This window comes from Microtus pennsylvanicus, chromosome 6 (genome assembly GCF_037038515.1).
Source record: "Microtus pennsylvanicus isolate mMicPen1 chromosome 6, mMicPen1.hap1, whole genome shotgun sequence".
NCBI classification, from domain to species: Eukaryota; Metazoa; Chordata; class Mammalia; order Rodentia; family Cricetidae; genus Microtus; species Microtus pennsylvanicus.
The window spans coordinates 4,293,534-4,321,446 of record NC_134584.1 but is presented as its reverse complement, the minus strand read 5'-3'; the positions used below and the strand labels follow the sequence as shown (position 1 = coordinate 4,321,446).

Sequence of the window (27,913 nt, the reverse complement as noted above, 5' to 3'; positions counted from 1 at the left end):
TAGGCAGAGTTCAGAACTTAGAAAGCACATTAACAATTATAAAGTCCCTACAATGGATAGAGACGAGAGAGGTGGGATGAGGTGTGGGAAGGTGTAGAGCTCCTTCTCTGGGTACCACCCTCCAGGAACCTCCAGCTGCTCAGCTCCTCAGATGTTCTCTGAACGCAGTGCTCTTGACTTTCTGAGGAAACTGTGTTATGTAGGCATTACTAACTCTGGTCACTGGTGATCAATTTAACCAGCATCCCCTTCACTTCTGGAAGCTTGGGGTTGGGGGTCACATTGCCTCTATCTTTCCAGTGGCCAGCCACATCCTGAAGCCACTTGGAGTTGGCCAGAAGACAACTCATTAGCACACAATGATACCACCCTTGAGAGAGTCTAAAGGTTCTAGGTGCTGTGTGTTTGAAAATCAACACAAACCAGATATTTATTTTACAGTATTACGAAGACCACAATGGGAAAATTAGAAAAAAATAGTACCCCAAATTTGTTAATAATTAAAAGACTGATCCACAGAACCAGAATAAAGTTAGAAAGTTCTCTCGGAAACACTATTAGAAAATAAAAAGGAGTATTCCTAACGAGAAAAGTGTAGATCTTCCTGTGTTTCATGGTTTTTTTTTGCCCCCTTCAGTGCGAGCCTCCTGTATGTCCGGCAGGCACTCTACATGGAGACGCACTCCTAGTCCAAGTGTTAATATTTGGACACCAAAACAATGCTCAAAAACTTTCAGATATTCAGAATCCTTTCTTAGTGAGGCTTTATTTCCACTATGTTCATGTTTCCTTCAGCACATTCACAATAGCTTTTCAACCAAACCCAGCAGTCCCCAGAGTGACCGTACTCGGCAGCACCGGCACTATCTGCACGGGCTTCACACCAGAAGGAGCATCTTCCTGGTGGATCAACTTTGCCTTTTCTAATGAGCACTCTTCACATATCCAGTCATCTGGGTTTCATTTTGTACAGTGTGCATTTAATTATTCCCCTCGCTTTTGGCTGAACAGTCTGCTTATTTGCAGGAGTTATTGCAAGCAAAGGGTGAGGTAGGGAGTGGGGAGATTTTTTTTTAACTATGACATGTTAACATTATACAAATTCTTAAAGTGTTTTTCATATTTATAAGTGCTATTTTTATTACAACTTGGAGCTTATTTCTTACTGTTACTTATTGTATGTAACTTGTTTTATTCAATGAGAAAATCAGTTATAATTTATAAAGAGCCACGTAAAATGTTTATTTCTTAAACGTAATAATATTATTAGTTCTTTAAATAAGGACTGCTTGTCACATGAAAACTTATTTTAATTATGTAAAACTTTCATGAATTAGGAAGAAAAAATACTACTTTACAACAGGATGTGTTTCAAATATGGCAAAGCCCCAGGGTTGACTTTACCATGTTAGGACACGTTAAGCAAGCTGAACTTCAGACCGTGAACACATCTGGAGGACCCTAAGGTCATTACAGTCTCTTCAGAGACCATGAACACATCTGGAGGACCCTAAGGTCATTACAGTCTCTCCAGGAATTCAGATAGATGCATGCCCAGGTGCAACTCCGGAGCTGGAGCTGATGAAGGAGAGAACAGCTAACAAGACTGGCGGCCACCGAGGCGGGAACTATGGCGCGGGAACAGGGCAGTGGTCTTCTTAAACTCCTGGAAGCTCCAGTGCATCTGCTCTACCTCAGCTCTGTGTTGTGCCCGGGTACGGCCCAACTCCTGCAGGAGATGTTCATTCGTACTGACCAGGGAACTGGAGGAGAAAAGGAGATTAACTGCTGAGTCCCTCCCAGTACTCAGCCTGCTGCCGTGTCCCAACTCCCACAGCCTAACTGAAATCCACAGCAGGAAGGATCCCAGACCCTTGTCTGGGCAGGTTTGTCTAACTGCAGCAGTGCCAAGGCCAACACTGTTCATGGCTCCATTATTTTCCACTTCTTACTGGCTACTGTCCTTGTATATGACTTTTCCATACCATACATGGGGTGCAACCCGACCCCTTGGCTTGAGCAAGTTTCCTAAAGGCACTGCTGGTCACTGTGAGCTGAATTTAGGAATAACTGAAATAACATACCACAATTCTATGACAAGGCAATAGTAACTTTATAGCTAATAAAGCCATATTTTGACTCTAGAAAGACCCAATACGTCCACATTTCTAGTTCCTAGTCATACAGGTCATCCATGACACAGCAACAGCACAGAGCAGAGCTGGATTCAGAAGTGCCAGTGCACTTTTCACAATTTCTCAGTACTGCTCCGTTCCCCCAGGTGGCCACAGAGAATAGCATCACAAGTTTAGATAAAGCAAGGCAACACTAATCTCTGTCACTTTTGAAGACAGTCACCCCACTGAATAATCTATGAAGCAGGTGCTGGTCCTGTTTGTTTAAACCACAGAAATGACTGCTGAATAACATCGGCATACGCACGAGTGGACGAAAGCCTGACCCCACTCTCTTCAGAGTTCTGCACCTTCTTCAGCCCATATCTGGGCCAGGATGTTGAGAGTTCAACCACCAATGTCACTGGATGTACCACAGATGGCCCATTGGATTCCAAGAGGATATTGTTTTGCCTGTTATTGTTTTTGCCTCTAAATTAGTAACTCAGATTCCTTCCTTCCATTCCTCCCTACTAAGTCTTGGCTCAGTCTCCTCTGCCAAGAGCCTTTCCCTCTTACTACTGTAACCCAGACCTGTGATGACTGAACGGGAGAGCTTACTTAGTTTGACCCACATAAAGGAATGTGGTCACCTAGTAGGGGAACAATGAGAAGGGTTAGAAGGGACAAAGGAGGAAAGAGTGGTAACGGTGACTACAGGCCAGCCCTCCCAGTTGGAGGTCCCAGGAATAGGGCGGCTCTCATGACCTGTTCTCACTTAAGCTCTTGCCTCCTTCCCAGAAGAAAGTTCCTCAATAAAGCGGGGGTCCGCTTTGCCCAACCCAACATTCGTAGTCCCCTTTGACTACCCACACAGCAAGAAGTAGAAATACAATTTCCATGGACTGCAGTGAAAGGGAAAGACGTGCCAGAGGATCCATGATTCAGGGGAGAACACTGTATCACACCGCACCATCTCTCACATGCACTTACATACTTCCTGGTTCATACACACCTCAGGGTGTTCACACCTCAGGATCCATACCTCAGGCTGTATACTGCAGTCTGTATCTCAGAGTACACGCCTTGCAGTCAACATCATCTCCATTTTTACCAAGAAGGGACCACTGATACTCAATGATATTCAAAGTTAACATGGCAATGCATGTGGGCCCTGAACACCAACTCCTGAGAGACACTGCCAGCTATTTCTCAGTGTTGACCACCTGCGCTTCAGCCTCCCCCTGTGCCCCACTCAGAGATGGACCTGTGGCTCTCTTGTAGCATCTGTGTGAGCTCCTGGATCTTATCATAGTGCTCCAAGTGCTGCTTCAGCTCTACAACTTCCCCTGAGAGCTGCTTCATACTTGCCTGAAGTCCTGAGGGAGGAAGAGAGGAAGTGGTATTGAGCAGTGATGTTCATTCACACATTTTGACCATTCTGGTTTAAATTAAAGCCGGAAAAAGAATATCAGAGGCTTAAAGATGGGGCTGAAGAGTATCATGGCAACATCTGTTGTAGACGGAAGTTACTGACCCACGTGGTCACGCGCAGTTCAGTCCCAAAGACATACACAGAGACTTACATTAATTATAAACTGTTTGAGCTATTGTTCAGGCTTATTACTAACTACCTCTTACAACTCAAACTAGTCCATAATTCTTATTTATGTTTAGCCATATGACTTAGTACCTTTTCTCAGCAAGGAATTTTCACCGTGTTTCCTATGCTTCTGGATGATGACAGCATTCTACAATATGTCTCCGTCAATGGGAACTAATACCCCTGCTACCTACTCCTGATTCCCTAAAGTTGGTACCCTGAGGAGCCACATCCCTATGTGGAAGCAGATGGTGATGACAGATAAAGACTCCTCCACTCTATCTGCCTGCAGAGTCTCCTTCTTCAGGAAGCAACCTGCACCCATAAGAGAACCTATGGCTTAGGGAGAAGCATTATGAAGTCTGTGGTAGCCACACATCTGATGTATCCTCTGATTCCTTCCTACCAGTGCCAGAGCAGGTGTTCTCTTTCAATCTACATGACTCCTTTATTTCTCAGTTTCCAAGTCAAGGGGAAAAGAGATACCTCATTTATTGACTCCCTACATCTGAACAAAGGCTATAGATAAATCCATATGAAGATACAAGGCTATGAAACTATACAGTATCAGTAACATCAAGAAAGCCAGAAAGAAAAGTATGGCAAATGACGACAATGGCACTGGCATACAGTTCTCAGGAATCAGCAGAGTCTAAACATCTGTGATGATTTGTGACAAGATAACAGCCTCCCCAAGAACATGGGTGAAAGGGAAGACAGCAGGGGCAGCCTAGTTTTAGGACCTGCCAGAAGTCCCACATTAACCAAACTTCAAGAGACACTAGATGAAAACACAAACCCCACAGGAGTCTCAAGTCTGTAATCCAAAGGACTAGGCCAAGTCCCAGAGGTATGGTAGTGCATGATGTCTATGTCTATGGCGGTAATTGCCATTAGATACAAAGTGGAAACGTCCCCAAAGACCCATTTTCCTGGGTCAATAACAGGACTATGGTAGATTAAACTAAGGTTTCACCTTGCTAGTGAGGGGGAGACTAGGTGTTCCGTGTAATCTAAGGAGCTGGCCAGCCCAATCCCTTTTAGAACAGGTCCCTCATTGGGAAAAACAACTGCTATTGGAAAAGGCTGAGCAAACCATGACAGCAGAGAGAAGGAAAGGGGGGGGGGGACCAAAAAGTTCCCAAAAGAAGGCAGTAGTATTTCTGATCCATACAGTCAAAAAAGGTGCTATCTCCTTGAAATCACAGAGGACAAGTGTCATGTAAAATGAGTGACAGAAAAGCCTGCAGCCACAGCAGGAGTGTGAGGAACCACAGTTCTCGAAAGTCAGGTCCACAAAACAGGTACACCCTCCACCCAGCATTTAAAATAAGTAAAGACAAACAGAAAATGAGACAAGAAATAAAGAGCAGCCTGAGCTAGAATTACAGAATGTCAGAAAACTCATGTTAGGTCAGCAATAAAGAGCATCACACTAGAACTGAGGGCAAGGCTAGAACAACACAGGTCTGTCTCACAGAACCGACTAGCATGGCACAATTAGCCCTAAGGATGAGAGTATGGCATACACACCGTGGCAGCAACCAATAGCTCTCATTATGGATCTAAGACCCACTCAACAAGACGGAAATCATGCCTGGTACTGGAAACCTAGTCAACTACTGAGGGCTAGTGAAGTCATGAATCCGGGAGGAAAACTAACAATCATCACTTTACCAAACCAGCATAATCCCTAACTACACTTTATATCTTATTTGTCCTTATAGCCACAGTGTAGCCCTCACTCCTTATCAAGGAAACATCTCTTTCCAACAGATGGAGACCATTATAGAAAACAACAGCCAGTCTGAATGCAAAATTGTAGATCCCAATCCCAATAGACACATCTACAAACAACTTACCACAATTAAGTTTCAGGAAACATTGTGGAAGGGAGGGGGCTGGGGAAGGCTGTAAGAGCCAGAGGATCAAGGGGCTTGCTATGATACTGTGTCTCCTGGTAATGTCAGAAGCTACACCCATAAAGTCTTGTCAACATGACTGCTTAAACATGAGATGAACAACAGACATGCCTACATGGATGGGGAAAGACCACAAAACTTTAAACCCTACACAAAGAACTACAGCCAACTAGGGAATTCTGGGAGTAGGAGAATAGTCTTTCCCAGAGAAATTACCTAATACCAAATGGTCAGCCCTAAAAACATACATACAAGTAACAGTCTATAGACTGAACAGGTTATAGTTGGGAGTATATATACATACATATATATGCATGTAACAACAATGAATGAAAAAGGAGGGCATGAATTTGAAAGAAAGTGGTATATGGGAGAGTCTTGAGGGAGGAAAGGGAATGGAAAAATGACATATTATAATCTCAAAAGAGAAAAATAAATAAAATGAGATGGCACCTGAGGAAAGATATCTTCCCCAAACAAAACAAAAATCCCCTCTAACTTAAAAAAAGGAAAATAAAGAACTATTATTATTCAACAACACCCCATTGATAGTGAGCAGCAAGAGATCTGAGGAGACCTTGACTCAAGAGTCAGACCTGGGTGGCACTCCCCACCCATGGAGCTTCGTGTGGCAAAGGCTATGGTGCAAAGGATCAGGCATGAGGCAGTTACCTCCTGGCTCTTTAAAGTTTCAAGAAGAGTCAAGATTCAGATGGTGGTGGAAACAGCCAAAAAGTTACCTCCACATTCTGCCCCAGATGAGCTGCTAGAGGCAGCCATTAACAATTGGGCTGGGTCTCCAGACCTACTCTGTCAGTATTTACTGATTCCAATTCCTGGCATAAAGTGACTTAGAACAATGTCTACCCTATGCATGCATGAACACTCAAATTTTACCAAGCAGTATTACCAAATAAACTGTGTACTTACCAGTGATCTGCAAAGTTAATGCAGTTGAAGTGTCTGAGTTTTTTACTTCTTTTTTCACGTTGAACAGAAGAGATTTTAAGTTACTATTCTCTTCTAAAGATTTGTCTAAATGTTGTCTCAATGTGTCCTAGAGGCACAGAAAACAAATGCAGACAAGTCAAGTTTAGTCAGTATATTTAATGAATGGAATAAAATTCTGGACAATCAGTAGGATATCCTACTGGTGGGAGAATATGCTGTAGTATAATTCTGAATCACAATACAAATCAAGAATCATACTCTCCAACATATTATCCCACCAGTAGGGTACCCTAATTACCCACTGGAAGCAAAAGGACACAAGGAAAGGAGAGAAGGGAATGGGGTATACACCAGAGGAATTCAGATGCAATACTAGAAGAGCAATGACTGGGCCCTCTCTTTCCATGAGGATCCCATTGTCACAGGGATCCCCAGGGCCTCTATACTAGTCAATATTATTAGCATCCTTCCTATGGGAACTCCATTATGATATGGCTTCTCAGTCTACAAATGTGTGGAATTCTATCAGTAATCCCCTATCACAAGTAGGAACTGAGGCCTGGGCTCCTTACTATCTTCGTAGGCAGGGAAAATGCTGAACACAAACTGGGCTGTTAAGAATGGAACATAAGACAGAGACCAAGACTACCATCAGCGTCATAATAGCAGCTGTTGCAAAGGTGGTACAAGTTACCAGGCTTCTTGACAGGAGTCATGCTAGCTGCCTGTGAAGTCAGGGCTCCCACACATCTGTACTCACCTGCCTGCAGCTTAGGGGTTGGAGAAGAGGAGTGAGAACTAGCAACACATCAAGACCCAAGTCCAGTTCACAGGAAACGGGTGAGCTTATTTTGTGTGTTTCAACCCTACCCTCTCTGCACGTCTATACACACTAGGCATGATGCCTCCTATTAAAGGCTGATTGTCAGACCCAAAACCATATCTCTCAGCTGCAGCTTTAAATCTTCTTTCAAAGCACCTCACAATGAGGACCCACACAGGCTCTTCTTTCTGGCACTAGCTCTCAGCAGTGGGTTGTGCCAGCTCCTACCTCTCTTGTTGGTCCCTCACATACTCTTTCCCAGTGCCTCAGCTCACTCACTCAGACCTGTTCCTGCCCTGACACTTCAGGTTGCCCTTTAGCACAGGTACTTCTGTGCATTACTTCCATACTGCAGCAGGGCAACACTGACTTCCGGGTGCCGCTGTTCCAGATCCAGCAGGGCTGACTCATACTGTGTCTGCCTTAACAGGTACTACTTTATGGTTTTCTTGTAAGACTATGCTGTGTCCCATGGGGCCAACAATCCCACAGAGACAATACTCAGCACAGCACAGCAGTCAAGGCTCACTGGGCTAGGGCTCTCTCCAGATGCCAGAGTTTTGTGCACATGCAGGAGATCCACAGTGTTTTCAATACCAGAGACAATCTGTGTCAGTTCATTGTTCTTTCATTTTCTCTAAATTGAGGTTTCAAGTGTCATCTCTTATGCAGATCTTCCCAAAATGAAGATACTTAAAGGCAACTTTAAACTTTCCCCCAGAAATACTGTGGTACATCCATCTATTTTACAGATAAAGTGACCAGTGCAGGAGGCAAACCAGGCAGTTGCTACAGGAACCCACTGGCTTAGAGTGCACACAGTTCCTAGGTGCTCACCTTGCCAGGGATGGACCAATACACACTGGCAGTGGGGACAGACTGGCAACCCCTTCTTGGTATCATAAAAACTCTTGCAGCCCATACAGAGGTCCACATGACATCAAGACTTTCTGTGAGGGAGCCTGGAAGAACATCCTGACGTGCCAGGCTTTCAGATGAGAGTGTTGAGCCTTGGCAACTGATTTGTGCTTAGCTAATCTCATTCTATTGCAGAGGCTGGCCACAGCATGTTGGTTCAAGGCTCATTTTGAGGTTATTATGAACTACAAAGCCACAGAGCTAAGCAGACAATTAATACTTGCTCTGGTGGGTGCCCTCGCAGATGGCTCTGTGGTCTGACCCTTCTGCCTTTGATGTAACTATCAGCACAAGCTTAAAAGAAATGAGGGCACCCCAATACTGTACACACGATACAATCCCATAAGAATCAAATTGGAGGTGACATCCAAGTTTGTATAGTTCTTTCTGGGTACCACCTGCTGTTAGAGAGTCCCCTAGACTCAGACACAACCTTCAAATGTTGTCTGGTTGGTGCAGAACAGAGCAAAGACCACAGATGACCTAGCTAATCAGAACCTTATGTAGCCTATGCCAGTGACAAAATGAGTCTGGTTCGTTTCTTCTTCTCCCATCTCTTCCAATGCAGACTCTCTGAGAAGACAGTGCCAGGCAGAAGTTTGACAATCAGCAACAATATCATCATAAGTTCACTGTTTTCTGGGATCTGGGTGTGAAACAGTCAGGGGAAGCCCTGGAGAAAAGAACTGCTAATAGGGGAAACTGCTTGGTCCTGGAGCAGTAAGGGGGAGTGTATGTAGTATTACGAAGCTTTTTATCTTTTGGCTCTTTTTGCAGGGCCACTACCCAGCTCCCAAATAAATCACATGGAGACTTAGTCTTAGTTATGAATGCCTGGCCTTAGCTTGGTTTGTTTCATGCCAGCTTTTCTTAACTTACATTATTCTATCTACCTTTCGCCTCTGGGCTTTTCCTGTTCTCTTACTTCTGTAAATCTTACTCTTACTTCACGGACTGCTGTGTAGCTGGATGTCTGACCCCTGATGTTCTCCTCCTTCTCTGGCTACTTCTCCTTCTATATCTTCTCTCTGCCTGCCAGCCCTGCCTGTCCTTGCTCCTGCCTTGCTGTTCAGATCTTTATTAGACCACCAGGTGTTCTAGACAGGCAAAGTATCACAGCTTCAGAGAGTTAAACAAAGTAACATTCCTTAACATAATATTTCCAACAAGAGAGCCCAACAGTAGCTGTGAGCACGAGAGTCAGCACTGCCCTTGTCCTGAGGTCCGACCCTTGAACAAATGAAAACAGTAGGGAACACAGCTCACCAGCTCCCTCTTCGAATTGTTGAGCTCTGCCGTCACCTTGTTCACTACGGCAGTATACTGTTGCTGCTGCTCAGCAAGGCGGCTTTGCAGGGACTTATTTTCAAGAGACAGGTAACTAATTCCTTCCTTTTCAAGTGCTGAACTGTCCCGAGCCACTGTGAACTCTTGAAGAGATGCCAAAACATGTCTGGCCTGAGCTAGAAGTCAAAAGGAAGTAGAGTTACCATATCATAGCTAAAGGATGGAATATAAAAAAAAAAATTCTCACTACATAGCTATGTGATCTGAAAGCAGAGGACAGGAAAACAACAACAACAACAACAACAACAACAACAACAACCCCAGACACTGGTACCTTGATTGCCTCTCTATGAGAAATGAATGTGGGTTTTTTTTTTTTTTTTTTTTTTGGTTTTTCGAGACAGGGCTTCTCTGTAGCTTTGAACCTGTCCTGGAACTAGCTCTTGTAGACTGGGCTGGCCTCGAACTCAGAGATCCGCCTGTTTCTGCCTCCTGAGTGCTGGGATTAAAGGTGTTTGCCACCACTGCCCAGCTAAGAATGAACATGGCTTTTAATTACAAAAACGACAACCTTTGAGAGAAGGACACATATATTAGGTAGCCACATCAGGAAGATGTAGCTTGGCCTGGAAACTCCAAGGAGGCAAGGGCATCGTGAGCATCACAGCTACCATGGATCACTTCTGCTGCAGCAACACACTGGCCCTGGTTAAAGGATAAATGTACAGTTGTTCCCAGGGTTTCTGATCCAGGAATAAGTAAAAAGATCACAACCTCAAGGGGAGGTCAGGAACGGTTGGCTACCTTAAGTCAACACGACACAAGCTAAAGTCATCTGTGGGAGCCTCAATTAAGAAAATGCCTGATAAAAATGGGGCTGTAGGCAAGCCTGTAGGTCATTTCCTTAATGAGTGATTAATGGTGGAGGGTCCAGCCCATGTGGGGGCATCCCTGGGAGGGTGGTGCTGGTTCTGGAAGAAACAAGCCAAGAGGGACAGGGCAGTAAGCAGCACCCTTCCTGGCCTCTACATCAGCTCCTGCCTCCAGGTTCCTGTCCTGACTTCCTTTAAGGATAAACTATGATGTGGAAGAGTCAGCCAAATAAACCTTTTCCTCCTCAAGTTGCTTTGGCTATGGTTATGTGTTCTATCACAGAATAGTAACCCTGACTAAGACAGGAGCCATGGCAGGCAGTAGCTTAGGCATCTCAGTGCTGATGAGCCTGACTCCAAAAGGACACTCCTTGTAGCCCAGGCTTCTGGAGAAGGCAGTCATCGCCTAGGCCTGGAGCACAACACTGCATGAGGAACCCCAGCACACTCTCATGCTGAATCTCCAGTCTGCAGAAGGAAACAGACCTACCTAATCTCCACTAGGGAAGACCTGAAGTTTTGTGAATCCAGGGCCCTGTCCTCAACCAGATGCACATAGAAAATCAGAAGACAGCAGGCAGCTTAGTAGATGCTGCCAGGACTCACCGAGGAACGCCTCATTGCCATGCAGGGACCCACTGCCACTTGCACACCTGTCTATTAGGTCGAGGAGCGCCTCCAGGAGTGCCACTTCCAGAGCAGGCCTCTGCTCAGGCACCGCCGAGCAGAGTTTAGGAGACAGCTATGATGAAGACAATCACAAGACCGGCTTTAAGCTGGCAGCTCACTGTGAAAACCAGGTCTCTAGTGCAACATGACTGAGTATGAAACGCTTGTCTCCTTTGTGGAGGAAGTGTGTCCAGGGGCAGAACCCGTTTGTGACGCTGGCCCCTCACGAGGCTGTAACAGCACAGCACTCCCCTCTCCTGTTTCCTTCTTTCCAAATCATCATGGTCACATCACATACGAAAGCATCCCCCAGAACTAACACTTTGTAGTCAACTAGCCATTGTCTCTAACATGGTTCAGAAATCCCAGGAGTGACCTTAACTGTGGCTTCCAGCTTCTGTTGCGGAATATCATTTTAACTGGGCAAAGATGTGCTGTATTTGTTTATACTATGGATTATTACTTTAACTGTGTAAAGGTGTGTTACATTTGTTTATGCTGCATTTATTTAAGTTTTTTGTTTGGTTTTTCAAGACAGAGTTTCTCTGTGTAACAGTCCTGGCTGTCCTGGAATTCACTCTGTAGACCAGGCTCAAACTCAGAAAGATCCACCTGTCTCTGCCTACCGAGTGCTGGGATTAAAGGTGTGCACCACCCAGCCTTTATCTTCTTTGTTTAAGGATGTAAGGAAGTGTGTTTAATTATGTAAAGATGTGTTGTATCTGTTTTACCTTGCCTGCCTAAAGGACCTGATTGGTCTAATAAAGAACTAAACAAAAAATAGCGAGGCAGAGAAAGAACAGGTGAGGCTGGCAGGCAGAGAATAAATAGGAGGAGAAATCTAGGCTTGAAAAGGAGAGAAGAGAAGAGAAGAGAAGAGAAGAGAAGAGAAGAGAAGAGAAGAGAAGAGAAGAGAAGAGTGAGGGACACAACCAGGGAAAGAGCCAGGCAGTGGCCAGTCAGATACAAGTAGTGAACGCAAGACAGAGAGAAGGAGAGAAAAGTAAAAAGTCCAAGGGCCAAAGGTGGATAAGGAGAAACAAGTTACTTTAGGTTAAAAAGAGCTAGCCAGAAACGAGCTGAGCCTTATGACTAATGAGAAGTTTCTATGTCATGATCTGGGAACTGGGTGGTGACCCAGTAGAAAAGGTCTGGTACAAGCTGCCCTTGCTTTACCTCAGGTGCAGCTTAGGACCAATCAGAGAATCAACCACCCTGAATCCCCTGTAGCTTCTAAGCCAAATGAAGTAGTTCCTGAAGCCTGTAGGTCCTTGAGGGTATGAGAGGTCTTAATCCCCTCAGCAGGAATGAATCTTTGAGAAACCATAACATGAATTTCCAGGATTCTCCCTTCATGACAGTCACTGATGATTCAGCCTGTCATAAAGCCTGACTCCAGGTTCTGAGACAAATTAAATATGGGGAAATCAGGCTGTGGCTGTGCTTGCCCCTCAGAACCAGAGCACTACAACAACGCAGCATGAGGATCAAGTACCAAGCGCTGGAACACACTTGGCGGGAATGAGGTACGACTCTAGCTGCTGACCCCTCTACTCCAGCTGCTCACCACTCTGGGGTCACTTGTGCCATGAGACATCTGCTCTTCAGCCTCCAAAGCCTCAGGATGAGACATGGTCACCTGACTGTGGCTCTCCAAGCCATCCCGTATGCTCAGACTGTCCTCGAGGCTGGAGGGCCCATCAGGCCTCTCTAAGCAGCTCAGACACTCCCGGTCTGAAGGCACCTGGAATCTCCCACCAGGCATCCTTCGCTTTCTGTACTTCTCAGGAACAGGCAAAGGATTTAATATATTTTGTGATGACAAACTTGACTTCTGAGAAGATGAACCACAGTCCTCGACATCCACAGAGTCTATAATACAGAGAGAGTGAGCAGAATCCTCATTAAACTGAATTCTTTGGGATGTAAAGGCTGATATTATAATTAAAAAATACATACTTATAAATGTGAATGTGTGTCAAACACAGGCATATGCAACAAACACATGAGTATCTATGCACACACATACACAAAAAGACACACAAGAGGAAGGAGTACGAGGTGAAGGAGGAAGACACACAGGGAGCAACTGTGATAAAACATGGATTTTGAGGAGTGCCTAGATGAAGTAGACAGAATCCCTCCTTGTTAAGTACCAGACTTCTGTGAGCATTTGCTCAGCATCAGCTCAACGGCACAGATGTGTCAACAAAGTTCTCGATACAATATCACGTATGTGCATTTCCAAGAAATTAAATGGGCTGAAATGGCCAATTGAAATGGGACATCCTCTGTACTTGCTCACTAATACCCTCGTGGAGGGGTAGACATGCTCTTCTCTCAGGAAGAACAATGAAAGTAGGGAAGTTATTGAACAGGGGCATGACCCTGGCTTAGCCACAGCCCAGAATTCTAGACAGCCACATCCCTGACCATTGTACTTCAAACGTGATGAAAACAAGAGAGGCCTCAAGATAACAAGTTCACTTATGTGGGAAGTTTTCACATTTAAACTATAGATGTTCATGGTACTCTCAATTAACTTATTTAATTTTCCTCATCTTTCGTATTAAAAATGTAGTTACTGTAATGAGCTTGGCCTGTGTATTTAGAAAAAAAATGTGCGCCTATGGGGCTAGATAGGAATAGGAAGAAATGTGAGAGGCACAGTAAGAACATGTGTGCACAGTAGGAAAATACCAAGAAATTTACAAACTTGCAGTCTAAAATAAATTCCAATGTGCCAAATCCTTTTCAATGATATTTCAGAACTTCATATAGAATATGAAGTATATGTTTAAAGATATCAGAAAAAATGTCAGAGTTGTATCAAACACTGTGTAACTGATCACCTGGGTGCGCAGTGAAGCGGGCTTGCTGCATGTTCACATGGCAGGTCTCTGGCACTCCGTGCTGTGGGGCAAGCTCCCCACAGAGATGGTCCTGAGATAAATGGCCCGAACAGCACCCTCTGGGGTTGCCTTTCTTCTTCTCGTGGCCTCTCCTCACTGAGTCCCCACACTGGTGCTGGATGGACAAAGGACTCAACAGATGTCCAGGCTCTATTTTATTGAAAACATTTTAAGTTTTACTTCATTAAAAATTATATTTTAAGTTTGTGAGAAAATATGAAACTTATAAAATATACTTTTCTTAAATCAATTAAATAAGACAAAGAAGACAGTGTATGCTAATAGAGCAGTCAACACTGCAGTGAATTCCAGGTAGTTCTACAGACAGGAAAACAGTAGTGGTCAAGGGTGACAAACCTCAATCCCAAGTAACCAAGATGGGATGGCAGTGTACGGAAGACAGCTTTACAGATCAGAAAATATGTAGTGATATTTCATTTGAATTTTAATAAATACAGCCTGCCTGAAAATCAGAGAGTAAAACAGCCCCACTGGTCAGCCTTACAGACCAGACAGTGGTGACACACACTTTTAATCCCAGTAGTCACACTGATTGCCACAGAAACCAGGTGGTAGTGGTGCACGCCTTTAATCCCAGCACTAGAGAGGAATATAAGATAGGAGGAGACAGCTCTCACACACAGTCTCATTCTGAGATTCCTGAAGGAAGGATTGCCATTTCAGACTGAGGCAGAGGTAAGAACTAGGCTGTTTTGCTTTTCTGATCTTCAGGTTGAACCCCAGTTTTTGTCTCCTGGTTTTCTTTACTTGTGCTACAGAAGTAGATGCAAGTCAATTGCCTCAACAAATGTCCAGAGTTATTACATGATGACTCTTTCAATAGATGCTCAGAGTAACTAGAAGTGGGAGATGTGAAGTATTAGTTGATGATGTGTTACATTCATTTATGCTGTGGAATATTTGTTTAATGATGAAAATATGTGTTACAATTCTTTATGTTGCATTTGTTTAATTCTATGAAGCTGTGTTACTTTGCCTGGATTTTTGGTGAACAGCCAATAGCTAGGCAGGAGAAAGAATAGGCAGGGCTAGCAGGCAAAAAGAATAAATACAAGGAGAACAATGTGAGAGAGAAGAGAGGGCACCAGGGGCCAGCCACCCCACTACACGTAGAGCTATGGAGTAAGAAGAAAAGATAGATAGAAATAGAAAAAGGTAAAAAGCCCCGAGGCAAAAGGTAGCTGGGATAATTTAAGTTAAGAAAAACTGACTAGCAACAAGCCAAGCTAAGACTGGGCATAATAAGAAAGAATAAGTCTCCTTGTGATTACTTGGGAGCTAGGTAGAGGGCCCCAAAAGAGCAAAGAAAAATAGTTAAAAACAAAACAAGACAAAGAAAAAAAAAACAACTACAGGGCGAGGTCGTGGCCAGTAATGCACTCAGTACTGTTTCAATATGGACTATCTTTCTATAGCACGAGGTGGAAAAGCGTCATAAAGACACAGCACATTCTAGTATAGAAAAAGTGGCTGCTTGGACTTATTGGTTCTTTGAATCACTGTTATGAAAGTGAAAAGGTAATCAATAAATGGATTGAGAGAAAGGTCTCAGAATTAAAATCCACACATAATTTGTATGATTCGACACCGAAAAGAGAAATAAGCCCATTAAACAACAGGGCAGGAAGGCTTTAAAGTACTAAAGAGAAAGCACACAAATGGCCAACACTGCATCAAAACCCTTCAGGAAAAGGCAAGGTAAAATTATAAACAAACACAAGCCTATGAGGAGAACTAGGATTAAGAGGACTGAGGACAGCAGTATTGGGAAGATATGGCTCAGGAGCTGCTGGCCCCAGCATGAATGGCTCTAGGAAACCCATCATGGAGTAGAAGACATTAAAGCTTATAAGCAAGTAAGTCTCTGGTGTGCATTAAGCTCACAGTGTGAGAAGTTCTGAGATTCTGGTAGGTACACTGGCCTATCAGGCTCCTGAGCACTGGCATATTGTAAGAGCCAAGTGACTGACCGCTCCTCCTCAGGTGCTGTGGACATCTAGCTTTCTTGTTTATATCAGGTATTTTTTCTATGCTCAGAGAGAGATTGCTACTCAAACAACTGTAATTATGACTAGACTCAATTAATTAGATCCATTAACTTTCCATTTTCTAATTCCATAAACCAAATACTAGTATTCAAAGTCAATTCTATAAGCATCAAAAGTCCACACTGAAGCCAAAGCCTCCCTAAACCATGGAGATTCACTGTGCTGTGCAGCGCACCTTGGGCATAATGGAGGTCAGCCTCGTGTTCCTTCTGGCTGGAGCTCGTGCTCCCAGGAGGATTGCTCAGGTCCCACTCACACTCAGCAATGAGGTTCAGGACAGCCTCATCATCAGCATCCATAACTAAGCATTTCTTAGCTGAAGTATCAGCACATCTGGTTCTGGAGTGGTGTGGTCTGCAAGGGAAAAGAAAAGTCTTCAGTGCCAGCAGGCCCATGTATACTACAGTCCACAGGGACCCTCACACCTCTCTTGGGAAGAGTTCAGTGCTAGGATGGCTCTCGTTACAAAGTGACCTGGAAGAAGGTCTTACCTAGCACAACCGACCATGCATGACAAAGTCATGAGTTGCAGGTGATATGGGATTCCCTTCTGCATGCTGTGAATACAATTATTTAATAATGAAGCTACTTTGGGCATATTGCAGCACAGAATAGGGCAAGGCGGGAATTCCAAGCAGATAGAAGAGGAGAGGGTAGGTGGAATCAGAAAGAAGCCATGTAACCACAGCAGGAGACAGACAAGAAAAGGAACCTTACCAGTAGGCCACAATCACATGGCAATATACAGATTAGTAGAAATGGGTTAATTTAACATATAAGAGCTAGTCAATAAGAAGCGTGAGCTAGTAAGTCAAGCAGTGTTGTAATAATACAGTTTATGTGTGATTATTTTGGGTATGGGTGACAGGGAAATGAATGAGCAGCCTCAGACTACAGAATGGCATGCTAATGTGGGCCAGATTAATCCACATAAAACCTGAGAGATCTTGGAAAGGAATTCTAGGCACAAAAAAAGACAGAAAAAAAATGACACCTTGAAATTTGCAGGCAAATGAATGGATCTAGAAAACATCATATTGAGTGAGGTAACCCAGACCCAGAAAGACAAATATCATATGTACTTATTCATAAGTTGGTGTGGGACAATTGTCTATATTCTGTTAATTATGTTTTAAATAAACACTGATTGGCCAGCAGTAGGCAGGAAGTATAGGCAGGATAACCAGACAGGAAGTAGAGGCAGGTCAATGATAACAGGAGAATTCTGGGAAGAGAGAAGCTCCCTCTGCAGTCTTGTCCAGACACAGAAGAAGCAAGATGTGACTACGCCACTGAAAAGGGTACTGAGCCATGTGGCTAACACAGATAAGAATGATGGGCTAATGTAAGTTATAAGAGTTAATAAGAAGCCTGAACTAATGGGCCAATCAGTTTATGATTAATGTAGAGTGCTGTGTGATTTCTTTGGGACTTAACGATTGCGGGAACTGGGCAGGACAGAAAACTCAGAAAGCAGTAAGTGGCTGTTAGACATAAAGCAAAGAAAATCAGCCTACAATTCACAATCCCAGAGAACTAGACAACAATGAAGACCCTAAGAGAGACATACATGGATCTAATCCACATGTTAGAAAAGAACAAGATCTCCTGAGTAAATTGGGAGCATGGGAACCATGGGAGAGGGTAGAAGGGGAGGGGAGAAGCAGGGAGGAAAGCAGAGAAAAATGTAGAGCTCAATAAAAAACTATAAAAAAAAGGAGAACAAAAAAATAACTTTAAGTCTTTGAAGAAAGAAATTTGAGAAGATATCAAAAGATCTCCATGCTCATGGATCAGTAGGATTAATATAGTAAAAATGATCATTTTATCGAAAGCAATCTACAGATTCAATACAATTCCCATTAAATTTCCAACACAATTCTTTACAGACCTTGAAAGAACACTCAACTTCATATGGAAAATCAAAATCCCAGGTTAGCTAAACAATCCTGTACAATAAAGGAACTTCTGGAGGTATCACTATCCCCAATTTCCAGCTCTACTAAGGAGGTAAAATCATAAAAACAGCATGGTAATGGCATAAAAACAGACAGGTGGTGCATCAATGAAATTAAACTAAAGACCCTGACATAAATGCATACATCTATGGACATCTGATTTTTGAAAAAGCCAAAATCATACAATGGAAAAAAGAAAGCATCTTCAGCAAATGGTGCTGGCATAACTGGATGTTGGCATGTAGAAGAATGCAAATAGACCCATATCTATCACCCTGCATAAAACTCAAGTCCAAGTGGATCAAAGACCCCAATATAAATCCAGTTATGCTGAACCTGACAGAAGACAAAGTGGGAAGTAGCTTTGAACACATTGGCACAGGAAAAAACTTCCTGAATAGAACACCAGTAGCACAGACACTGAGATCGACAATAAATGGGACCTCATAAAACTGAAAAGCTTCTGTAAGGCAAAGGACACAGCCAATAAGACAAAGTAGCAGCCTACAGAAAAGGAAAGATCGTCACCAACCCCACATCTGACAGATCTCCAAAATATATAAAGAACTCAAGAAACTAGACACCACCCCCCAAAAAATAATCCAATTAAAAAATGGAGTACAGATCTAAACAGAGAACTCATAACAGAAGAATCTCAAATGGCTGAGAAACAGAATTGTTCATCATCCTTAGCCATCACGGAAATGCAAATCATAACATTTGATGCTTGTAGAGCATTTTCTTTATTAGAGATTGGTGGAGGAGGGTCCAGCCCATTGTGGTGGTACCATGCCTGGGCTGGTGGTCCTGGTTCTGTAAGAAAACAGGCTAAGGAGCAAACCAATAAGCAGCACTCCTCTATAGCCTCTGCATCAGCTCCTGCCTCTAGGTTCCTGCCCTGTTTAAGTTCTTGTCTTGATTTCTTTTGGTAAATAAACTGTAAGTGCAAACCGAAATAAACCCTTTCCTCCCCAAGTTGCCTTGAACATAGTGTTTCATCAACAACAGAACCTTAACTAAGACAATATACATATATGAAAAAAAACAAAATTTAAAAACAAAAAGAAAAATACAGAACGGGGTCAAGACATGCTAATGTTCTCCATTAGTGCCATAATGTGAACAGCAAAATAAAGGAAAAAGCTGACACTAGAGACACCAAGAGATCAGAAATGCAAGGCTCTGTGGTATGGCCGTCTGCATAGCAGCTCTCCTGTTTCAAATGGGTTGGTAGTATTAAAAAAACATCGGAACAGAGAGACAGACCCTGCACCACCATCCCCAGGGCAGTTGGCGCACAGACATTCATGCCTGATGGCTGAATGTTCTGTCAACAGGCAAGTTTGAAGTCCATCTCTGAGCAGAACTACATCCGTGCATACCTTCCAGCTGTTACAGCAGCCGAGAAGCTCTGCTTTGAGTCCAGTGAATTCTCTGAAGAAAAATGAAGCTGAGAAGCCTTTCGCTCACTCTCTCTCACAGGACGGTCATCTAAAGACAAAATTTATAAGAACTATAGAAAACAGCAAGGGCAGGTGATTGCCATGTTTTTCATGAGAGTTGTCATGCCCAGTTCCCCTACTCTGGAGCTCACAATACAGGAAGACTTTGGTGCCAGGGCTGACTCAACCATAAGCTCTCATCAGCAAATGGCATGTATCAACCTGGAATTATGAGCTCTCGTGGCTATACTTGGTCTCCCAACAATGCCAAGTGCAATGCCAAGTGCAATGCCTATGCCCTCAAAGCTCACTGTCCATGAGCTGCTACTGGAACAGGCTAATGCCCGCTGCAAAAGTAGGACACATATGAAGTGCACATACATTTAAGATGCTTTTTAAATGTTTATTAAATAAGTCATGCCAGACACTGGATGTTTCTTGTCACATAAGCGAAAAGGTCTGCACAGATGAGTCTACAACACACGAGGACTGAGAATCCCAAATGTTCCCACTAGAGATCTGAGGCCTCAGAAGGCTTTGACCAAGAGTTCCTGGAACCTCTTATGTAAATACCTGAGGATGAAGAGGACCTCAGTTACTTCTGGAACTCTCCCATTTTATAGTAGCATTCTAGTTGCACATGTGGATAAGTTCCCATGCCAGCTCCTAAATCGTATTTACTTTGGCACAAAATTATAGAAAATAGTAGAGTGAGGAAAACCCACAATGTTGTAAAGTTACACGTGTCTTCTCTAGCGGAACATGTCTACACTGAGCTATTTTCCAGTCAGAGGCAGTAAATCCTGGACTCCTCTACCAAAACGCAAATGCAAAACTTCCAGAGCCTTCCAAATTCCTACCTACAATAGATACCAAGGACCGAGCCCCTCTCCAGGCCCTGTATAGAATCAAAGTTCCCCCTCTAGCACCTGTTGATTCAGGGCCTTTGGACAGTGATTCTAATATCACTAACATCCCTTTGCTGTGTATGAACCTCTTACATTCTTTCTCCGTATAAACTCTTTATGATTCTGAATCTAAACTTTTTTGGCAAGGGGAAGACAGTGATTAAAAACTGAAGAATCTCAAGATTACTCATAGCTGTACTGCTTTTAAAAACAAAGGCAACCTCAACTGTTTATAAGTTACTTAAACAGTCAAATAAAGAATAGAACATAAGCACTTATCCTCCCAACTATAGTCAAATTAAACATAGATATCCCAAGTATGTTTTAACCAAACAATGTGCTCTGGGCACCTAGTCCATCTGCTCAGCACTTGTGGTCTAACAGTGTTCATGCCCCCAGGAGTACACACCTGTGCTTTCATGGGGTTGAAACAGTTCTGTCAGCGCTCAGCGCTCACAATGCGCTGCAGCTGGGCTCTGTGGGACAAGACACAGAAGATGCAGGCACTCGGCACCCTCTAGCCTTTGACCAACAGCTGTACTGAGGCTAGAGACACATGGTCACCACTTCAGGGGCAACAGACTACCAGCCACAAACAAGACAATTCTGCCCACCACTGCTACTGGCCCATTCTGCCCTAGGAGCTGAGCTCTTGGGAAATGAAACCTGTTGGGCTAGAGGCTAGCTCGTTTACTCAGGACTATTATGTCAGGTCCTCAAATTACCTTTAGAGGATTGAAGAAAATAGTTCCAACTGAGTTACTAAAAGGGTGACTTCTGGCAATAACCAAACTACAGCTGACCAGAGAAAGAACTGTTTTGCAAGGACTAATTCATCCCCACTAATTTACTGTTACAGAAGGATGAAACAAAAGGAACATGTTCTTTCATGCTGCTAAATTCTTCTGCTATCTCTAGAAAAATCTTCAAGATGCAGAGAAAGGGAGTTTAAGGTATCAGAATTCCATTTACACATGAAAGATCAGTTCATAATCAAAACGTTCTAGTCCTTGGTGCTAAGACACGACAGCTCAGACTGTATGGATGAGTTCAATCTGATGGTCACTCATGAAAGCTCTTGACTTACTAATAATCCCACAGAACAGGTCTTACACAGTGTCCATCTCCCAGGGCTGAGGAACGATTGTGCAAGGCTGGCATGAAGACTATCTACGGGAAGACTGACTGACAGACCATGTCTCTCCTACATTTATGTACTGGGTATAAAAGCGAGGCTGATTCAGATCTGGCCAACGCCTGCCTGTCTACATACAAGGGTCAGGCAGACACTCAAGTCACATCAGTCTCTTTTTGCTCTTGTTAACTGAAAAACAGCATCTATTTTTTTTAATTATGTCTAATTTATGAATATATTTATGTGTATGAGTGTGGGTGTACATACACCATTGCAAAGAACAGAATTAAATCAGGCCATCAACTTGGCAGCAAGTATCTTCACTCATTTTACCCACCGACCCAAAAATTGGCATCTACACTCTTTCCAAAAGACTTTGAATGGCATCTTTGCTTGCAGGCATTTGCTATGAAGGAAAAGTGGTCTTTTTTCTAATATTTCTAATAGACCTTCAGGGATTCTTTTACTTTAATGACCTCTGGGCTCAGAAGGGGAAGGTTTCCAATGATCACTATGACAAGAGGTCTGACCCCAATAACAATATAAAGGTCAGGAAATGTTTACAAGCTCCTTGTCCTACAAGAAACTACCCTGGGAACTTAAAGGTATTAACTAAAGAATGACCGTAAACTTGGCATTTTGCTGTTTGTTGTTGTTGGTAGTGTTATGTGTGTGTATATGTGCTGTATAAGTACGTGTGTTTGTTAGTGCATGTGCATGTATGCGTGCATGTGGGGGCATATGTAAACTGCTGTGGGTGTCTTTTCTCAAATGCTAGCCATCTTGTGTTTGAGGTAAGGTCTCTTAGGAGGCCTGGAACTTGGTGATTAGCCTGGGCTGGCTGGCTAGAAAGACCAACCCAGTGAAGATGAAGGATACTTCAGAGCCAACAGGGATTTAGACCACCAATGCAAAAAACCAGCTTCAGCTTCCATCAGGGAACAACAGGAGCACAAAAATGACTCCACTATAAGAGGGTGTGAGCACAGTGGCTCCTCCACCTACCCAGCTGTCGGAGCTTAGGGAGCATGTGCACAACAAACAGGCGATAGTCAGACTCATTTTTCACGACAGGGTTAAGCCGGAAGTCCACATCCTGGAGCTCCGTTAGGGAGTGGAGCCTAAATACTTCTGCTAATGAAGAAATACAGTTGTAGTAGAGATTGAGACTCTCCAAGAAGACCAGATGCTGAATGCCCTGTTAATGAGAAAATACCTCAAGTAGTGCATCATGAAAAATAAGATATTGGTAGGAGCCAATCAATTTAAACATACTTATAGTGAACATATACATTACCAGAAAAAAAACTAACAATGCAACATGTTCTCATTTGTGAAGTTCTATGTTCCATATAGGACAGCAACTACATGGGTGTCGGAATACAGGTTTGTGAGTCTCAACAGTAATAAGCACAGCAACTCTCTCGAGGGCCAGTATGAATCAAGCTATATAACTTACACAATTTCATTTACTCTGCACACACTCAGATCAGGAGGCTAAAGTTTGGGATTTGAGAGAGGAGCCAACCCTTGGTTTTAGCCAAAGCTGGAGCCTGTACCTAAGTCAAGAATGGTCCCTACTAAGTAATATTTTCCCAGGCAGTGATATCGTATGTTCCTTTCAAGGCAAGGCCCTCCTCCCTGAATTGAGACCTAAGTAGTATTCATACAAACTTTGGGGAACTCATTATTTTGTCATCATGACTGGGTCAAGGCCATGAGTAGATGAAGTACAGGAAGAGGAAACACGGCAGACGAAAGGATGAAGAAGGATGGGCATGCACACTTTAGTCCTTAGGGTCTTGTTTCATTCAATTTAAAGATAATTCCCCTTCTTTACAAAGTTCATTACTTTGGTATTGAAGTAGGTTAAAGATATGACGGGATGGGTGAGACCCAGCTTTAGATGAAGAGCAGTGACAATGTAACTCTAAATGTGCAGTTTATAAGCATTCTTTGTGCAGCTTCAAAACATGATGCATTTTTTAACCATTAAAATATGCTCCTCTGATACTGATAGTGATAAATTTTAACAAGCCTAAAACGCACCTCAAGACTAACTAAGGAGTTACGTGAGAGATCCAAGGATTTTAGAGATGTCAAACGCATCAGAGAGTTCCCCAGGTGAGTAATCTTCTCTTGGTATGTTCCAGGAATAGATAAAGATCGAAGCTCAGCTAAGAATAGAAAATTGTAAGATTTTAATTCTTTTTAAAATTGAAAATAGTATAATAGAAATTCAGTTGGGGGATTATTTTAGAAGCTTTTAGAAACAGCAGACACTGACACTCTGCTTGACCAAAGTGTAATTAGGCTTACAGTCTACCCTAGGCACACCAGAGCACCTTGACCCTCACACTACCACTTATCCTTCATTATCCCCCAGTGCCAGCAAGGTTCTCCTCCCTCCTTTCCTCTTAGCAATGTTTCATCTATGGACTCCTATTTGTCAGCTAAAACATTTACATGCCCGTATCATACCAGGAACAGAATCTTCTTCCCTCACTACAACAGGGCCTGTGCCCATCTCAACAGCCTTGAATAGAGTCTTCATTAATCTTCTTGATTTTTTGTTTGTTTTGGAGACAAATCTAGGCAGCCAAGCATGGCCCTGAATGCTAGGTCTTCTTGCCTTAGACTCCCGAGGACCAGGATCACAGGTGTGCACCACCACTTCTTAGGGCCACATAGAGAGACCTTGTCTCCAAAAGAACCAAGGAACGAATAAATAAATAATAAAAAATGGAGAAAGTAGGCTGACATTAATCACTGTCTGCTTCCTAACTGCAAATGCAATGTGAACAGCCACCTTACACCTTAGTCACTATGCCTTTCTTGCCTGGACTTTTCTCTCCTCCAACTGAGAGTCAAAATAAACCTTTTCTCTCTAAAGTTGCTTCTTGTCAGGTATTTCATACAGGAAATGAGAAAACCAACTACTATACCCTCTTAGTAAGTAACAAGATCACTAGACAGAAAATCCTCCAACTGAACGGAATACTATCAGCCAAGAAGATCAACCTGACATTCACTAGCATTCCAGTCAACAACACACTTTTCAAGGGAATTGGGTACACTCTCACACAGAAACAACGCTGGGTCATTACACACTCTGCAGATTTAAGAAAACTAAAATCATATGCAGTAGGTTTTCTGACCATATTAGAATCACACTACAATCAACAATTGAAAACGAGAAAACCTGCAAACATGAGATATTCTTAAAACAAATTTCTAAAGTACGTATAAAAAAGAGAGTAATTCTTAAGCAATTCAAAGGTCTAAGAAGATATCCAAAGGGATATTTTAAAACCATATTGAAATCAATGAAAATTAGAGCCAGTCGCGGTGGCAACTGCCTGTAATTGTACACACTATCAATCTACACTACACACGTACACACCATCACACATATACACACTATCACAATATACACACTATCACACATATACACACTATCACACATATACACACTATTACACATATACACACTATCAATCTACACTACACACGTACACACCATCACACATATACACACTATCACAATATACACACTATCACACATATACACACTATCACACATATACACACTATTACAATATACACACTATCACACATATACACACTATCAATCACACATATACACACTATCAATCACACATATACACACTATCAATCACACATATACACACTATCACACACATACACACTATCACAATATACACACTATCAATCACACATATACACACTATCAATCACACATATACACACTATCAATCACACATATACACACTATCAATCACACATATACACACTATCAATCACACATGTACACACTATCACACACATATACACACTATCACAGATATACACACTATCAATCACACATATACACACTATCAATCACACATGTACACACTATCACACACATATACACACTATCACAGATATACACACTATCAATCACACATATACACACTATCAATCACACATATACACACTATCAATCACACATATACACACTATCACATATATACACACCATCACACATATACACACCATCACACATATACACACTATCACATATATACACACCATCACACATATACACACCATCACACATATACACACTATCACATATATACACACCATCACAATATACACACTATCACACATATACACACTATCAATCACACATATACACACTATCACATATATACACACCATCACACATATACACACCATCACACATATACACACTATCACATATATACACACCATCACACATATACACACTATCAATCACACATATACACACCATCACACATATACACACTATCAATCACACATATACACACCATCACACATATACACACTATCACATATATACACACCATCACAATATACACACTATCACACATATACACACTATCAATCACACATATACACACTATCACATATATACACACCATCACACATATACACACCATCACACATATACACACTATCACATATATACACACCATCACACATATACACACTATCAATCACACATATACACACCATCACACATATACACACTATCAATCACACATATACACACTATCACACATATACACACTATCACACATATACACACTATCAATCACACATATACACACTATCACATATATACACACCATCACACATATACACACCATCACACATATACACACTATCAATCACACATATACACACTATCACACACATACACACTATCACATATATACACACCATCACACATATACACACTATCACATATATACACACCATCACACATATACACACCATCACACATATACACACTATCAATCACACATATACACACTATCACACACATACACACTATCACATATATACACACCATCACACATATACACACTATCACACATATACACACCATCACACATATACACACCATCACACATATACACACTATCACACATATACACACTATCACACATATACACACTATCAATCACACATATACACACTATCACATATATACACACCATCACACATATACACACCATCACACATATACACACTATCAATCACACATATACACACTATCACACACATACACACTATCACATATATACACACCATCACACATATACACACTATCACATATATACACACCATCACACATATACACACTATCAATCACACATGTACACACTATCACACACATACACACATATACACACTATCAATCACACATGTACACACTATCACACACATACACACATATACACACTATCAATCACACATATACACACTATCACACACATACACACATATACACACTATCAATCACACATGTACACACTATCACACACATACACACATATACACACTATCAATCACACATGTACACACTATCACACACATACACACATATACACACTATCAATCACACATGTACACACTATCACACACACATATACACACTATCAATCACACATGTACACACTATCACACACATACACACATATACACACTATCAATCACACATGTACACACTATCACACATATACACACTATCACAATATACACACTATCACACATGTACACACTATCACACACATACACACATATACACACTATCAATCACACATGTACACACTATCACACACATATACACACTATCACAGATATACACACTATCAATCACACATATACACACTATCACACACATACACACATATACACACTATCCATCACACAGGCCGGGTCCCCAGGTTCTCAGGGACAGCCTCGCCCTCTCCCACAACCCGCCCCCCACCACCCGGCCAAGACCGTTCTTGGCGAAGCGGCATGCGAACTGAGGCCGACTTAGCAGACCAGGCAGCCCTCCCGGGGGACACCCTGAGCCCCAGGAGTCGTCCCTACACGCACCCAGGTCCCGGTGGGGACCCAGGCCGCTGCGCTCCCGGACGGTTTCCTCGCACAAGACCAACCGCTGTCCTGGCGCCATAGCTTCAAACCCGACGCTCGCGCGCTGCGCCTGCGCAGTACGGTGAAGTGGCCGGCCAGGCCCAACGCTGCAAGGGGCGGGTCAGGCCAGGAAGGAGGCGGAGCATGAGCTGTGTCCAAAGCTGTGTCTGAGCGGTTTCACCCACGCTAACCCACCCCACCGGCTCTGTGCAACCTCGCTCTGCTCTGGACCCTCCCCCAGACAGCCCCATTGGGCGCAGTATGGCCTGTGGTAGCAGCTGCTAGTGACCCGGCCATTCGCGTCCACTCCCACTTCCGTTCACCTTCTGTCTACCACTCCTGGAGCCTTCG

The 27,913-nt window shown here is 42.8% G+C and overlaps 1 protein-coding gene across 3 annotated transcripts; it reads right to left on the bottom strand.

Annotated features, from left to right (window-relative positions):
• Positions 1-623: 623 nt before the first annotated feature.
• Cep72 (centrosomal protein 72) lies at positions 624-27,637 on the bottom strand. 3 transcript variants are annotated; one of them, XM_075977787.1, is made up of 12 exons: positions 27,524-27,623; positions 23,633-23,760; positions 22,589-22,781; positions 19,481-19,589; positions 16,316-16,494; positions 14,012-14,221; positions 12,799-13,031; positions 11,097-11,232; positions 9,598-9,794; positions 6,570-6,696; positions 3,382-3,493; positions 624-1,763 (listed from the first exon to the last, which is right to left on the bottom strand). In XM_075977787.1, exons 1-12 carry the CDS (start codon positions 27,600-27,602, stop codon positions 1,598-1,600), a joined length of 1,869 nt encoding a protein of 622 aa, XP_075833902.1. In that variant the 5' UTR covers positions 27,603-27,623; the 3' UTR covers positions 624-1,597. The 3 variants fall into 3 exon arrangements, with proteins under 3 accessions (XP_075833902.1, XP_075833901.1, XP_075833903.1); XM_075977786.1 differs by having other exon boundaries at positions 625-1,763; positions 12,727-13,031; positions 27,524-27,637; XM_075977788.1 differs by lacking the exon at positions 27,524-27,623 and having other exon boundaries at positions 625-1,763; positions 12,727-13,031; positions 22,589-22,714; positions 23,633-23,718.
• Between the last annotated feature and the right edge of the window lie 276 nt (positions 27,638-27,913).